General features: G+C 51.1%; 1 protein-coding gene across 5 annotated transcripts in view; it reads left to right on the plus strand.

Annotated features, from left to right (window-relative positions):
• Positions 1–15,610, plus strand: part of NSMF (NMDA receptor synaptonuclear signaling and neuronal migration factor) — a 45,672-nt gene extending 30,062 nt beyond the window's left edge. For 3 of the 5 annotated variants that reach the window (XM_057407324.1, XM_057407325.1, XM_057407329.1), the window contains 10 exons: positions 1,814–1,866; positions 3,825–3,914; positions 5,524–5,645; positions 7,044–7,127; positions 8,552–8,585; positions 9,132–9,202; positions 10,496–10,575; positions 12,063–12,165; positions 12,529–12,604; positions 14,836–15,610. In XM_057407324.1, coding sequence (XP_057263307.1) covers positions 1,814–1,866; positions 3,825–3,914; positions 5,524–5,645; positions 7,044–7,127; positions 8,552–8,585; positions 9,132–9,202; positions 10,496–10,575; positions 12,063–12,165; positions 12,529–12,604; positions 14,836–14,933 — 811 coding nt within the window. In that variant the 3' untranslated portion in view covers positions 14,934–15,610. The remainder of the gene's footprint in view (positions 1–1,813; positions 1,867–3,824; positions 3,915–5,523; positions 5,646–7,043; positions 7,128–8,551; positions 8,586–9,131; positions 9,203–10,495; positions 10,576–12,062; positions 12,166–12,528; positions 12,605–14,835) is intronic. The other 2 variants (XM_057407326.1, XM_057407328.1) reach the window with 1 other exon arrangement.
• The last annotated feature ends 279 nt before the right edge of the window (positions 15,611–15,889 follow it).

The following is a 15,889-nucleotide window of genomic DNA, read 5'->3' on the forward strand; positions in this document are numbered from 1 at the left end:
CCTCCCCAGAAGGGCTGTATACAGAGCCAGTCCCTGTGTAGTGAATGGGGTTTCTTCCTGTCTAAAGGGGCAGGTGTCTGATCCACAGCAGTGAATCTTCGTGTACCCAAGCAGGGCTAAAATAAAGCTTTGGGAAACAGCTTTAATAGCCCAGGTGCACGTGGAAATTTGTCATGGAATAATGCTGCTCCCAGCTTCACTGCCCAGCTTTTCCTTCTTGAGCTGCATCCTGATGACAGGATGGGATCCAAAGCCAAGGTGGAGCACAGTGCAGAAGGCTAAATGGGACATGGGTTAAATGTTCTCCCATGAGGGCTGTTTGTGTTGATTGAGTTGTACAGGAATGGACATATCCAATGTTTTCTGAACAACATGTCAGTGCTGGAAGTGTCTTCTAGTGTTTGCTGATGTATCTGCATGGTTGTACTGTGTCTTTACTGATACCACTAACCTGTGTGTGAGCCAGACCACTCGTCATGTTACCCCTTTCACCAGCACTGGGCTCTGTTGCTTGGTGTCTGCAGTGTGTGTTGATGGGGCAGAAGGGACCCCAGGAAGGCTCCTGCACTTCAGGCAGGCTGCTGTGCTGGCTGACAGCCCTGGGGCCATGGGGCTGCTCTGCAGGGTGAAGCCACGCAATTAGGCTTCATGGAGGGTGATAGTCCATGTGCTGCCACTTCCCTGTGTCTCTTCTGGTGTCCTGTTTGGTTTCTGTCCTCTTTGGTTCTTGTCTAGGCAAGTGATGAGAAATGGCTTTAACCTGCCAGAGGGAGACTGAGATGAGCTCTTAGGCAGAAGCTCTTCCCTGGGAGGGTGCTGAGGCGCTGGCACAGGGTGCCCAGAGAAGCTGTGGCTGCCCCATCCCTGGCAGTGTTCAAGGCCAGGTTGGACACAGGGGCTTGGAGCAAGCTGCTCTAGTGGAAGGTGTCCCTGCCCGTGGCAGTGGTTGGAGCTGGATGAGCCTTAAGGTCCCTTCCAACACAAACCAGGCTGGGATTCTATGAAACCAAGGGAAAGAGGTCCTTTGCACTTGAAGGGACAGCACTGAGTCCCTTTGCCATGGTCTCTCAGGAGTGGCCGGGATGGTCTGTTTTACACAGACCTGACTCTGGGGTGTAGCTGCTCCCCAAGGCTCATCCTCTGGTGGCTTCCTCTGGATCTGTGTACTCTGCAGCCCCACTGAGCTCTACCTGTGAGCCTTAGGCAGGCCCATGAGGACAGCCAGCCCTGCTGACAACCTACAGCCCTGCCTCACAAGGAGGAAGCTGCTTCCATCTTTCCCAGCTCCCTGCCCTGGAGGGCAGTAGGGGCTGCATGGCTGCTAACAGCATAGGGGGGATTTTAGCAGCTGCTGGGAATGTGTTGGGAATGAGCACAGCCAGGAGCGTGGTGTGTGCATGAGCAGGGCAGAGCCTGGGCACCCACCTCCCTGCTGAAGCATGTGTGGAGCACAGGGGAGAGGAGCAGTTACTGCTCTTTATGAGAAGAGGGACCATTGCCAGCATAGGCAGCAGCCAGTGTCTTCAGCAGAGGTAGCGCAGGCATGCTGGTCATAGGAAGGTGAGAGCAGGCTCTGAGAAAGGGACTGCCATGTATTCCAGCCAGGAAGAAATAGCCATGCTCCTGACAAACACGACCATCCCCAGCACTGAATAGGTGCAGGCTGGGAGCCTGGTCTCAGCTTTCGAATGCCCAGAAGGAAACACACTGTCTTCCCAAGATCACTGTTTCCCTCACAGCTGTTCCCAGCCTGCTGGGCCCAGGTCTTGCTCTGGGTTGCCTTTCTCACAGGTTCTGTTTGGCCTTCTTTCAGGAATTTTCGGAAGCACCTCCGCATGGTGGGGAGCCGAAGGGTTAAAGCACAAAGTAAGTGAGCACTGAACCTGTCAGATGTGGATGTGAGGAGCTGGGGTTGTGCTGGTGGGATATGGGAACTTGCATGCAGATGTGGGTAGAAAGGACCTAGCACTGGGCCAGAGAAAGGTGCTGGTGCCATTTTACAAAGAAGCAGCCAGGTTGTTGCAAGTCTCCAGGACACATGAATGTCTGCAAGCAGCCTGCAGGCTATTTCTGAGGACCCTCTGCTTTGGCCATGGCTGATCTCCGTGGTGTCAGTGCAAGGAGTGGAAGAACTGCAGCATCCTTGTCGTGTATGTGTGTGGGGTTTGGTGATGACCAGTGCAGGCACTTGTGAGCAGAATCAGAGCTGGGAGTTCTGCGGAGCTGGCGAGGGCTGCCTGGCCTCTTACTCCTCTTCCTGAAGCTGAGGACCAGCTGTGGCTCCTGGGACAGTTGGTGCTCCATGTGCCAAGTGGGCTCGTGGCTTTCTCTCTTCTCCTCCCCTGTCTCACCGCCATCTCCACAGCAGGATGTGGGGGAGAGTTGCTGAGAGGATGGTGGAAGGAAGAAGAGGAACAGGGAAGAAATTGTAGCAAAGGGGAAATAAGGGAGTGTTTAATGCCTCTACTGGGGAAGAAATCACCTGGGATACAGCAGTTCCCTTTCCCTGAGGAAGGCAACACTCCATGACTTGGTTTGGGCAGCTCCCTTATCGTTGTGAAGTGGGCTAAGAATGGTGTAACCTCCTGAGGATTGCTCCAGAAGAGGAAACAGCTCGTTCTTCCCACCTCTGGCCAAGCATCACATACAGACTGCCCACTGCAAAGCACTGCTGAGTTGAATTTGCATCCTTTCCTTTCTCATATGCTGTGGGGGGTGAACAGCAAAGAACATTGTCCTTCAAAGAGTCTTTATTGGCATCTGAGTTAGCACTGCCTGAAATGAAGAGGGCTTATGTACCCTAGAGCTGTCTGGAAGCTCAGGCATGCCTCTGCCTTGGTAACTCTCGGGTCATGTTTTCAAAGCTTTCTTCATGTGCACAGTAGCTAAATGCCTGGGTTTAAATGAAAGCTGAGGATGGAGATCACCTGAAGAGCTTCCTATGTGATTTGTCTCCCTGGACTCCCACACTTGGACACACTGCAGCAAGGACAGGTTGCTTCTCAGCTGTTATAATGCAGATCTGCAGTCAATTCCTGACATGAGATGCTGTTACTGGACACACTGCAGCAAACTTGCTCTGTCTGCTACCAGAAATAGGTATTAGTGGCTATAAGTGGCTGTTAATCTGGGTGTAATGGCTTTCACAGGGGCTTGCCAAGTCAGATATTGTTGGCAGCTCCCAGGAATTTGCCTGCAGTGCAGCCAGCTGGGCTAAGCTCCCTGGTTCTGCTTGGGAAATGCTGGTACAAACAGTATAATGCCCCTTGGACAAACAAGGAAAGCTGGGGGAGGAGTGCTCACACGAGTGCAGGCAAAACCTGAAGGATTTCCTCTTTTGCAGGAAAGTTTAGAAAGTGGGAGCTTTCCAGAGTCCTCCCATCCCATCTGGTCCAGCTCTAACTGGGATGCATTAGAACATGCAGGGGAAACTGGAGAACTACTGCCTTCTTCTGGTCGTGGAGGTGTCATTAGTTGTTGAGTACGTCCGTGAGGCCCTTTGAGTCAGAGCATTGATACTGGAACACTGGAAAAGTCTTGATTAGACTGAGCTGTGTGCATTTGAGAGAGCATCAAGTGTCCTCTTTTGCTGTGTTCCGTACCCTGTAATGGTCCTGCTCAGGAAGTGAGCACATTACCTTTTGCTGTCCAGAAGGTAGACCCTTGTTTGCTGTGTGGAAAGGCCTCACGTTTGGCGAGTGAAGAACAAGCACAGGGGAGTCCGTGATGTGTGGCTTTGGTGGAAATCTCTGGATGTTTTGTTTGCTGGCAGCAGCAGAGGTGGCTTTGGAGTCTGTTAATGTCCTGCTCTGGTTTTATCCTAGCATTTGCCGAACGGCGTGAGAGGAGCTTCAGCAGGTCCTGGAGTGACCCGACTCCCATCAAAGCCGATTCCTTCCATGACTCTCGAGAAAGTGAGTTCTGAGTCCTTTGAGCTTCCTCCTGTGGCCAAACCTCCAGCTGAGGTGCGGACTGGAGCCCCACTGGAGGAACTCCTCTGTGCTCTTTTGTCCCATCTGTGATCCTTTTAGTTCCATGAGATCTGAGCAAGTACCACTCCGGGTAGATGCACTTGTTCATCTGTGTGTGCCTGTATTTATTTGTAGAGCACAACCCATCCAACCTCATGTTACTGTGCAGTTGCCAAAGGATACCCAGGGGGACAGCTGTCTTGCAGCCCTCTTCCCATCATCCCATATTTGCCTGGGACCAAAACAACCTACCTGGAAGCACACCAGTCCAAGGCTTTCACCACAGCAGGGCTAACCTGCCTGGCTTCCAGTGCAGAGCCCCTTCTGAGCTCTTTCCTAGGCTGGAATGGCTCAGGAGCACAGCTGCAGCGCTCCATGAGATGGAGCTTTGCTTTCCTGGCCATGCTGGCTGTACGGGTGATAGCCTGGGGCAATCTGATCCTTGTTTGGGCTGTCAGGAATTCCTCTGGGAATCCGCAGTAATGCTCGTGGGGACTGAGATGCTGGTGTGTTAATTCACAGGAGGAAATATCAGCGTCTTCCCACTGTCTTTTTATAAAGGGAACAGCTGTTTTACCCAGCTTTTATTGAAATCCTGTGGGCAAGACACATGGTGGATGTGAGTTTGCCCATGTCGAAATGGGATGTAATGTAAATGAATTTCAGTAATGGAATGGACTCACCTACTAGGTAAGCACGAGGTGCAGCCCTCCTAGAAGACACACACCAGGTTGTAGGGGGAGGTGTAGGTTCAAAACATGACCCGATGGTTCCTCTGCAGTCTGATTCCTCCCCACTCCCTCAGCTAACTCAGAGGCGAATGGAAAAGACATGGTTCAGACAGGCTCCAGGCACTGCCAGGGACACTCTGACACTCGGACATCCCCAAAGGCGCAAACAGGGGCGTCTTGGTTCTCTTTCCTCAGGCCTTGGCTCCAGGGAACCATCTCTGTTTCTAACCTTTAATGGTCAATTATATTCCTTCCAGATTTTTTTTCCCCAGGAGGCTTGAAGGGCAACAGGTAAGGTCAGTTTGGAGAGCAAATTCAAGTGTACTCTTGCAATACTGCTGTTTGCTACGGCTGTCCTCACGCGCTGGGACTTCTCTGCCAGCATCAGTTTGACCAACAAGGCAGAGTTTATAATCACAGAAGACAGTGTCAGAGCAATAATTACAAGGAAACCAGCTTTGAAGTCTGTGGACTTTTGCTCATCAGCTTGGCAATGTTAAAGTGTAGAGTCTGCCTGTGTTCTGTCTCCTCCTCCATTTCTGAAGTGACAGGGTGACTGTTGTGATTAGCACTTGAAAGCTGAACGTGGTGACTGTGGAGTGATGAACTGTGGAGTGATGTGTGGTACCAGCTCTGTGTGTGCTCTCCTCATTTGTTAAGTGTTTTGTCTGCTCAGGGGCACTAGCCCCAGTGTGGTGTCTGTGGGGGAAGAAAGGAGGGCACAAGGAGGGCTTGTGGCACCTCCTGCAAGGTGGCTGCCACACAGGACCAAGAGGGGAAGGGAGGCTGTTCTGCCCTTGTAATGCACACTGTTCCTGCAGGCCATGACCTTCAGGATTCCTGTGGCACTTTGGATGGCAACTTTGACTTGAACTGGGAAGCAGAAAAGGAACTTGAAGCCGTGGCATGTGATGGAGAAGACTTTATTCCACCAAAAATAATGGTGAGGATTTCAACTCTGCTACCTGTATCTACTCGGGCTGTGTCTGTCCTTTCAGAGCTGCTAAGTTTAGGATCTTCATGAGAAGAGGCAAGTCTTTCATGTAAGTAACTCTTCAGGTGTATATGAGGGTCACTGAGAGATCAGCCAAGACATGGTATTGAGCATCTGTTATTGCTGGGGATGTGTTGAAAGAAAACTGGAAGTGGAAGGACCTGTAGTCCAGCCTGAGATCATAGCAGGACTGTCACCAACACTGAACTGAGTCAATAACTGGAGATGTGAGTCTCCAGCAGTGCCTCCCTCCTGTTGTTACTTGCCTGGTATGGAGCTCTGTGTTATGATGCTGTCTGCTCTTCTATGATTCCTTGGTGCTCATCTCCCTGCACTCCCTCCTGCTATGCCCTGGGGGATTTGGCACACAGGACCAGATCTTGACACATCCTTTGGCCACATGCACCAGTACTCAGGCAAAGGGATCTCAAGCTTTCAGGGTGGCATTGCCAGTCCAGCAGAGCAGGACTGCATTTGAATGGATCACCAGGAACCCAGAACTTGGGTTTGTTCAGCCCTTGACATCTCCGGTGTGTCTCCCAGGTGGTGCATGTGATGATTACCTCCCTGGACTCTTCAGAACCTTTGCATTACCTGCCAAGTGGCTAAAGCAGTGATGTGCTGTCTAGGAGGGAGGGCTCTGAAGCCAGCCTAAGCTGGAACCCACAAGCCCACCAGCACCGCTGCCTGCTCCACTCTCAAAGTGATGAACAGAGGTGCCTGAAATCACAGCACAGTCAAACTGCCTATGTTCCCATAGTCCTTGTGCTGTGCTTGTGCTGACAGCAGGAGAATCCTCTGGGCTCTCATGCTGCTGGAGCCAGCTGAAGCTTCAGCTGGAGTTGCCAGGCAACCTGCATCTGCCTGACATCCTGTGTCTGCCTGTGCTGATGCTGTTTCATCCCTCGGCTGGTTCCCATTCAGGTATGCAGCCATCCCACCACCAGCCAGATTTGTGTGCCTGTTTGAATGATCCTCTGCAGACCCTGGCACAGAGGAGGGCTGTAGAGAAGTGATCTTTGCCATTTGTGGTGATGCACAAGCTGCTACCTCTGCACACTGGGCTCCACTTTACAAACTGCTGTCTCAGGCTCAGTCCTGCCTGTCAGCAGAGCTGTGTGCTCATCAGCTGGGGCTCGAGGACACTGTGACACATAGCAGGAGTGGGCAGACCTCGGGGTGCTCTGTAGTGGATCAGAGGCTTGGAGGACCTTCCAGAGGGATGCAGACAGGCTGGATGAGCTGGGTAACACCTGAGAGCAACTGAACAGGGCACTGTTACCGTGGCCTTTGTGCTTTTTTACTCCACTGCCTTCTCCTCATGCTGTTTCCTTTCTCCCGTTACAGCTCATTTCCTCCAAGGTGCCCAAAGCAGAGTATGTCCCAACAATTATCCGCAGGGACGATCCCTCTATCATCCCCATTCTCTATGTAAGTGTTTCACTTCTGCTATGGCTTGGATGGGTGGGAGCAGGCTTCACACACAATTATTTAATGGGGGTTTCTTGTCCCTATCCCTGGTTCCTGTTATGGGAATTCTGAAACACTGATATGATTTGGGAAAGCTGTCAGGAAAGGGCTGGGGGTGTGCTGAACCCAGGAGATGCTGCGAGGGCTGGAGCAGCTCTGCTCTGGAGCCAGGCTGAGAGAGCTGGGCTGGGGCAGCCTGGAGAAGAGAAGGCTCCTGAAGGGGAGACCTTAGAGCAGCTCCAGTGCCTAAAGGGGCTGCAGGAAAGCTGGAGAGGGGCTTGGGACAAGGGCCTGTAGGGACAAGCCAAGGGGAATGGCTTTAACCTGCCAGAGGGGAGACTGAGATGAGCTCTTAGGCAGAAGCTCTTCCCTGTGAGGGTGCTGAGGCGCTGGCACAGGGTGCCCAGAGAAGCTGTGGCTGCCCCATCCCTGGCAGTGTTCAAGGCCAGGTTGGACACAGGGGCTTGGAGCAAGCTGCTCTAGTGGAAGGTGTCCCTGCCCATGGCAGGGGTTGGAGCTGGAGGAGCTTTAAGGTCCCTGCCAATACAAACCAGTCTGGGATTCTGTGATTTGGGTCTGGGGTAGCTCGGGGAGGGGAGCTCAGGTCTCAGTGGTAGAGTACGGAGGAGTGGAAATCGCACATGGGGCTGCCAGACTATGGAAGCACAACCAGGGAGCTTGGGAAGATCAACAAGGAAAGGGCAGGACTGAGCACCCAGGCAGAGCTGTGTGTTGCCAGGCTTAGGGCTCCTCCTTCTGTTCATCCTTAGAACCTCGGAGCTCTGCATTGGACCATGAGCCCTGACACTGTACAGTGGTGCAGCCCTGTCAGTCAGAACCTCGGTTTTTCTCTAGGAGCAGGTGTCTGAAGCACCAGCATGGGTCCATGGGTTTCTTTTCCTCATCACTTTATATTAACTGCATTTGAAAGGGATATCCTGATGACCCTGCTGTGCCAGAGACAGATGTGTTGGCACTGTGACTGTTTGTAGCCATCTTAGACACATCTAGAGCCAGAGGCTGGCTACAAAACATGGGCCAAGAGGCAAATAGTCATTGCTGATGCTGACTGCATCTGATGGATGATGTGTGCTGTGGAGTCTGCAGGATTCAGCTTTGAGACTTGGTCTTCATGAACCACTCAGTCTTCAGCTGCTTTACTTAGATGAGGTTTAGGGTGGTTATTACTGTGGTGTGACCAGACACAATCAGTTGATAAAATTGAGCTCTTGGAGCATCCGTTTGGGATGTGTGTGGATTGTGTGCAGTGTTAGAGACTATAATAATGTCATGGGAGCTGTGTACAAGGTTAGAGGCTATAATAATGTCGTGGGAGCTGGTGTAATGACAGTAAACCTTGATATGTTTTCTCTCTTGGTTTCCAGGACCATGAACATGCCACCTTTGATGACATCCTTGGTACGTGAGTGTTATTTCCTTAACTCCTGCCCATTGCAGGTGTAACTGATCAACATGTTAGTCACTCCACTGCCCTGTGCCTCAGCTGCCACACGTAAAGGTGCTTTTGTCACCCAGTGACACCTGACAGTGTCAGTGCTGTTGGATGTGCTGCAGTAAGAAAACTTCACTTCTGTGGCCCATGTTCTGTGCCAAGCTCCCAGTTTATGGAAGAGAAGCTGAGGCTCAGGGCAGCAAAGATTCATTGTACCCTTGTGGGTGAAGGGGAGCTTTAGCAGAGGGTCAGCACAACTGGATCTAGTCCAGTGCCATGGTCACTGCAGAGCAGTACCTGGTGCTGCTCTGTCCCTTCTCTGCCCTGGGATGTGTCAGGGTTTCCTGCTTTCCACAGCATGAAAGCGAAGGGTTTGCTTTGTCATCATTGCGAATGTGGGTGCTGAGCACCTCTCGCAGCTCAGCCTCCTGCCTTCAGCACTGACGTGACAAGAAATAAGATTAATTTTGAACTTCTTCCATGGTTCTAATTTCCCAATGTGTTTATTGCAGAGGAAATAGAGAAGAAGCTGAACATCTATCGGAAAGGCTGCAAGATCTGGAAGATGCTGATATTTTGCCAGGTACATGAAAATTGTGAAGGGCCTGGGAGGTTGTCACAAATTTGAGTTCTTCCCTGGGAGGGTGCTGAGGCGCTGGCACAGGGTGCCCAGAGAAGCTGTGGCTGCCCCATCCCTGGCAGTGTTCAAGGCCAGGTTGGACACAGGGGCTTGGAGCAAGCTGCTCTAGTGGAAGGTGTCCCTGCCCGTGGCAGGGGTTGGAGCTGGATGAGCTTTAAGGTCCCTTCCAACCCAAACCAGGCTGGGATTCTGTGACTTTCTACAGGGAAAATTACAAAGAGGAACCAGTGGTCCAGGTTCTGTTACAGTAACTGCACAGAAGCTTGCACTTCTCCTTTCCCCAGACACTGAGAAGTGGGGAGTTGCTGTAACAGCAGGAAATAAAGTCTGATTTAGTGTGGTTAAGTCCAGAGCTGGGCTGCTCCTCGGCTGCTTTCAAGGAAACCCATGGAAACCAGCTTTACACAGACCTCGAAATGAGTGCTCCAGAGACAGAACAAGCATTTCCGATGCGATGAGGGTCGTTTCCATACGCTCAGTGTGGCCGTGGCAGGGTGTGTGTCCCGGAGCAGACCGGCAGATGGCACAGCTCGGCGCTGGAGCCGGGCCTGTGCTGTCAGGGTCCAGGCTTGCCGAGCTGGGGTGCAGAGATTCCTGCTGGGTCTGGGGATTTCCTTCCCACGTTTCTTGTTCCTCAGGGTGTTCAGCTTCCCACTTCCCCAGCGGCTGGGCGAGAAACCTTGAAATGAGAAGTTAGGAGCTGGCCTGACTTGAACCCATTTGCACGTGCCCGGTGCTGTGGAATAGCAGGGTCTGCAGCACACTGACCTGGAGATGGTGACTGTTTTCCTGCTGTTGTACTCAAGCTTTTCATGCCTGCTACAGCCAAAGTCCAGCTCTTCCTCAGTGACATCTCTCCTGCTAATCCCTGCTTGGCTCAGCCTCTCTCTGCCCACCAAGGCGAGTCCCCTAGAATCCCCAAGCAAAAGGGGCTTTCTTGTCTTCCCTATTCTCTCCAGCCACCCACAATGAACATTTTTGTCTATTATTGTGCCTTTTTAGAATAAGGTGGGCATAGAACAGTAAAAGCCAGAGAATCCAACCCCCAGCACTCTCCCATGTGTGACTCTTTCCCGAGCAAGCCCTGCAGTGCCTGCTATGGAAGACACAGCAGCCGTGCCAGCCTGGCTCTGCTCCCCTGTGGCACAGAGGGCTGTGCAGGACGAGAAACATCCAGGCTTTGTTTCTTCATGGCCTGTGCCCAGTGGTTCATATCTGTCTGTCTGTCTCTTGCAGGGAGGCCCTGGTCACTTATACTTGTTAAAGAACAAAGTTGCCACATTTGCCAAAGTGGAGAAGGAGGAAGATATGATCCTGTGAGTGGCTGCATCACCTTCTGGGCTCACACAGCGTTCTGCTGCTTGGTTTGCTCTGTTTGTAGCACATGCCTGAGCAGGAGAGGGGAGGGGTTGGTCAGCGGAAGATGAGGCTGAGGGGTGACCTAATAGCAGCTTAAAGCTCCTCTGGGGGGGCTGCAAGGACGAGAGGGCTGAGCCTGGCCCTGGAGTGGTGCAGCCCCAGGACAGGTCACCAGGAGATTGATGCTTTTATCTGTGGAACAGAGACTGCCAAAAGGGGTGTGGAAATTGCCTCTCAACGCAGGCTTTGCTGACCAGCCCCCAGGACACATGCCTTGTGCCTCTGTTGCTCAGAAGTGGCTGAGACAGCATTTCTAAGCAGAAATCCAACCGGTCCCCCCCCCCACAGCTGCCTCTGGTAACTCCCTCCTGATTGCAGAGGAGATGGAATTTGCCTCTGCAAAGCCTGCTCAAAGTCCAGCACGTTCCTGAGGAGGATTTTCACTACCACCACCACCCTGTCAGCCAGGGCTGCTGAGGCAGTTTTGCTTCTCCTTGCAGAGAGTTAAGCTTTGTCTGTTTTGCTGCCTGCTCGTTTGTGCTGGCTCAAACTCACCTCGTTGTGGGGGAGAGGATGTACACCAACCTGTTCTGCACAACTTGTTGGCGTGAGAACTGGCTATTAAAATCTACATCTGTTCAGTGCTCTCATGCTCTGGCACAAGCACTGACAATAAAATTCTTCAGCATGTGTTTGTGTACACGCTTCTGAACACAGGCCAGGCATGGCTGGTCCAGAGCTGGTCACAGCTGAAAACTTGGATGTGACTATCTCCACCTAACCTCTATGTCCCTGGGAGGCAGTCCTGAGGAAAGCAATCTGATCACAGAGAGCTTCAGGGCCCACCAGAAGCCTGCCCTGATCCCCTGCCCATGGGAGGTGGTTGTTCTGTCCCCTAGGCACAGTGTGTGTGGTCAGTAGTCCCAAAAGGTAAACTGGGTCTGACTGGTGAGCAGCACCAAGCACTGCTGGTGTCTCTAGCAATGTTGGAGAACAACCTCTCCAGCTGTTCTCTGTTGATTTCGTGCCCTGCAAATGAACCAGTGCACTGATACCACTCATCCTTAGAAAGGGTAATTGATAGAAATGTGAGAGAAAAATGGAGGGAACTACTACAAGAGGAGAATGCTCAATGAATGGCAGTCTGAAAGCACTCCTGGTGGACTTGGCTCCCTTCTCTTCACCCTGGAGCTTCCTTGGCTCAATGGGCTGCTCCTTCTTCCCTACCACATGACTGGGACCTGCTCCTTGGACCCTTGCTTGGCCCCTGTGTTTCCTTGTCTAAGAAACCACGGCTCTTCCTGAGCAGGCTGTTCCTCAGGCCACAAGCCTCAGGTCCCTCCCGAGCTGTGTGTGCACGTCGTTGTGATTGATTACTCATGAGGAGATGGGGGGGGTTGCTTTGCTTTAAATTATATATTCTGTTTTTTCCTGTTTCTTCCAGCTTCTGGAAGAGGTTGAGCCGGCTGATGAGTAAAGTCAATCCTGAACCAAATATCATTCACATCATGGGCTGCTATGTTCTTGGAAACCCCAATGGGGAGAAGGTAAGAGCTTCCTGGGAGTGTCTGGTGAGTAGCACCAAGCCAAACAGCTACACTGTGAAGTCTAAACCTTCCTCTTCTGCTGTGTGGGAACATGCTGCCATCCTGTCCTATGAGAGGCTGTGAATGGGTGAAGTGCCCTATGGATTGTGCCTTCCCCAGAGGGCAGGGGAGGAATAAGTGACAAATACTGAAGCCTTTGAGGAGAACAGTAGTTCAAAGCACTTTATTTACTGGTGAGCTAGATGTTTTAAAGAACAGGGATGGGAGGTTTTCTTGAGGTAGGGAACAATGATGGGCAGTTCTGGGTGTCCTGGAGTTCATTTTTGTTTTCAGCTGCTAACCCCCAGTATCTTTTCCTTTCAGCTATTTCAGAATCTGAAAAACTTAATGAATCCTTATAGGGTTGCCTTCGAGTCTCCACTTGAACTATCAGCTCAAGGTAACTTATTTTCTGTACAAAGACACACACCATCCTCATCAGGCTGTCCCATTCAGAGGGCCTCTGCTTCAAAAAGCCATTCTGAGCTCCCTTCAGCCCTGCCATAGTCTTGCTTTTGCTTGTTCCTTGTGCAGTTCAGTGGCTGAACCTGGTTTTCCCCTTGCAATTGCTCCATGATCACATTTCATCTGTTTTGTTGGCTGCACAACCCTCTCTCAGGCCACGGGCAATGGCAAAGCAGCCTAAAGAGTAGTCAGCTTTCCAGGCTCAGTTTAGGAGATCTGTCATGTACTGGGGCATGTGAAGACCATGGCAGAAATGCAAGTGGGAGCAGAAGCTTTTCTGTAACCAAGTGTGCAGGATTCTCTTCTGCAGGGCTCAAACCACTGGTACTGAGTGAGTTGCGTCATCAGCAAGCACTGGGCTGGAGCCATTCTGCATCTCAGTCTGCTTTGCCTTGCTTTTTTTAATGTTTTTTGCCTGTAGTTCAGGATATTTCAAGGGCTAAAGAATCCTTCCTGTTCCTTGGTCAGTGTAATTATGGGTGCAGTTTCTGAAGCGACATTCTGTTTGCCCTTATTTTACCTTAGCTGTAATCCTTAGTACATTGACCTCTAAGAAGATAAGAACATGCAGCATTAGGCTGTAAGCACTGTGGAGACTTCCTCTGCTGCTCACACTCGCATCAGCACTTGATGGGTTATTCCTGACTCCACTCACTGTCACAGGACCATAGAGGAGCTGCGCACATTCATGCTGCACAAAGCTGTCTGTGTCCTGTCGAGATTTGGACCCCACTTTACAGAGTGTTTGCACAGATCCCATAGCAAACATGCTGGAGCACCTCTCTTATGAAGAGAGGCTGAGACGGCTGGGCTTGTTCAGCCTGGAGAAGAGAAGGCTCCTTAAGGGGAGACCTTAGAGCAGCTCCAGTGCCTGAAGGGGCTCCGGAAAACCTGGAGAGGGGCTTGGGACAAGGGCCTGTAGGGACAGGCCAAGGGGAATGGCTTTAACCTGCCAGAGGGGAGACTGAGATGAGCTCTTAGGCAGAAGCTCTTCCCTGTGAGGGTGCTGAGGCGCTGGCACAGGGTGCCCAGAGAAGCTGTGGCTGCCCCATCCCTGGCAGTGTTCAAGGCCAGGTTGGACACAGGGGCTTGGAGCAAGCTGCTCTAGTGGAAGGTGTCCCTGCCTGTGGCAGGGGTTGCAGCTGGATGAGCTTTAAGGTCCCTTCCAACACAAACCATTCAAGGATTTTATGTGTGCCCAGAAGCAACTTGCGGGGCAGTTCCTGGGTTTCTGTGCAGCTTGGCAGGCGAGGCAGTAGGTTCTGTGTGCATACATTTAAGCAGTTAATCTTTGAAGAGGCTGGGCTGGAGAATATGCCTGAATTTATCCCCTTGATCAATCTGGGACGTGCTAATACAGCACCGGCTGTAATCCTTTGCAAAGTCATCTGAAATTAATCTTAATCAGGCCTCAGAAGCGAAAATCCCATCCTTAAGCCCTGTCTCAGAGGCTGTTTGCCCTTGGGTTGTCAAAGGCACTCACTGCCTCCTGTGCATGGTCTTGGGTCTGTAATGGCCTGTGAGACCTCCACCTTCCGTCAGAGGTGCCAGTGCACACAGCTTGCATTAGTGTGTTCCGTTGAGCTCCTTGCTGTGAGAAGGCACAGCTTTGCAGGACAGGGGCAGCTGTAAGTGTTCACTTATAAACCAAAGCACCCATTTTTAGTTTGAATTTTCAAGTTACTTGTTTTTAAAGTTTCCCACAAATCTTTACAAGGAGTTAATTCTGGCTTTGTGATGTCCTGAAGTCCCTGGGCTGGGTAGCCTCACGCATGCTGTTGGAGCTGTGGTCTGGTGGCAGGGGGTTGGAACTAGATGATCTTAAAGTCCTTTCCATCCCAAACCAATCTGTAATTCTGTGATAGTCCACAGCCCCCTTCCACAGGCTCCTTCTGCAGTTAGTGCGGAGAGGTCAAAGTCTGGAGGCAGATTCTGTGCTCAGTTCCCAGCTCAGACAAACCCTGCCAGGGGATTTAAGGAGCCTTTCATGGTTTGAGTTCTACAATGACGTTTGCTGCTCATGGGCACCTTCCCATGCTTTGGGCAGGTGCTCGGTGTACTCACCAATGAAGCATGTGGATGGGTTCTCCTGTGCCCCTGCCTATAGGTGGCTAGGGTGGTTTTGCTGCTGCAGGGTGTAACCCCTCCGCTTCATTTCACTCCTAGGTAAGCAAATGATTGAGACTTACTTTGACTTCCGCCTTTACCGCCTCTGGAAGACCCGCCAGCACTCTAAACTATTGGATTACGATGACATTTTATGAGCTGGAGAAGACTTTGCAAGAGGAAGTTGATCACTGGTGTCCAGGAAGTCGTGCTGATTGCAGAGAGACTTTTTTATTGGCACGGGGAGCCCTTCAAAGCCCTATGGGAGGCAGCAGTGCTAAAGGGAGGGAAGAAGGAGCCCTCGGAAGTGTGTTGGGAGGAAAGTCTCCTGGGTCAAGAGAGACTGGAGGGAAAGGGTTTGACACCTCACTCGCCTCAGGTCAGAGCCATGGTGTCTCAGGAGGAGCTGTGTGCAACGAGGACAGGATGGAGTTCCTAGCAGAACTGAGCTGTTTTGGGTCAGAATGGGCCAGATTTGATTCCAGGTCCTTTTAAAGACTTTTGAAGCTCAGGTTTTCTTACAAAAAAATAAAATCAAATCACTTACCCATGCACTACACTGAAGAAGTGACCAGAGCACAGAGGAAGGAGGGTTTGTACTGATGGCACCTTCTGTGCAGGGGATGTTGGAGAGCAAGGACTGCTACACCTACTCCTGCAAGCTTAGAGCAAGACGATCCAGTTTCCATGTGAATATATACTGGAAGATAGAATTGAAACCTATCTCTTTTTGGTTTTGTTTAATAGAAATTAAGAAGTGCAATTTTTATAGCAAGGGGGGGTAGAATCCCTCCCAATATTTAATTAGTTAAAAATAACACACCAGTAACCAATAGATGAGGTATTTTTTTGGTCTGCTTGAAAATATATTCAGAATGGTAATATATCTTCTGTAGACATATTTAATCACCAGCAAACATGGATTTAAGGTAACTTAGCAGACCCTGCATGTCTGCTGCATTGATTAAGCCGGTTTGGTTCCTTACTTTCAGAGTAGCTGTGTTGCACTCATTGTGTGTGCTCTCACGAATGTATAGTTCTCCTCCAAGTAGACACAAGTTTGTTACTTTCTATTTTGCTGCTTGCAAAACTACGGGACTTGAGTTTTGCTGAA

Source organism: Pezoporus wallicus, unplaced genomic scaffold (assembly GCF_028554395.1).
Source record: "Pezoporus wallicus isolate ANWC-B61680 ecotype Strahan unplaced genomic scaffold, APGP_CSIRO_Pwel_v1 contig_8234, whole genome shotgun sequence".
NCBI lineage: Eukaryota > Metazoa > Chordata > Aves > Psittaciformes > Psittacidae > Pezoporus > Pezoporus wallicus.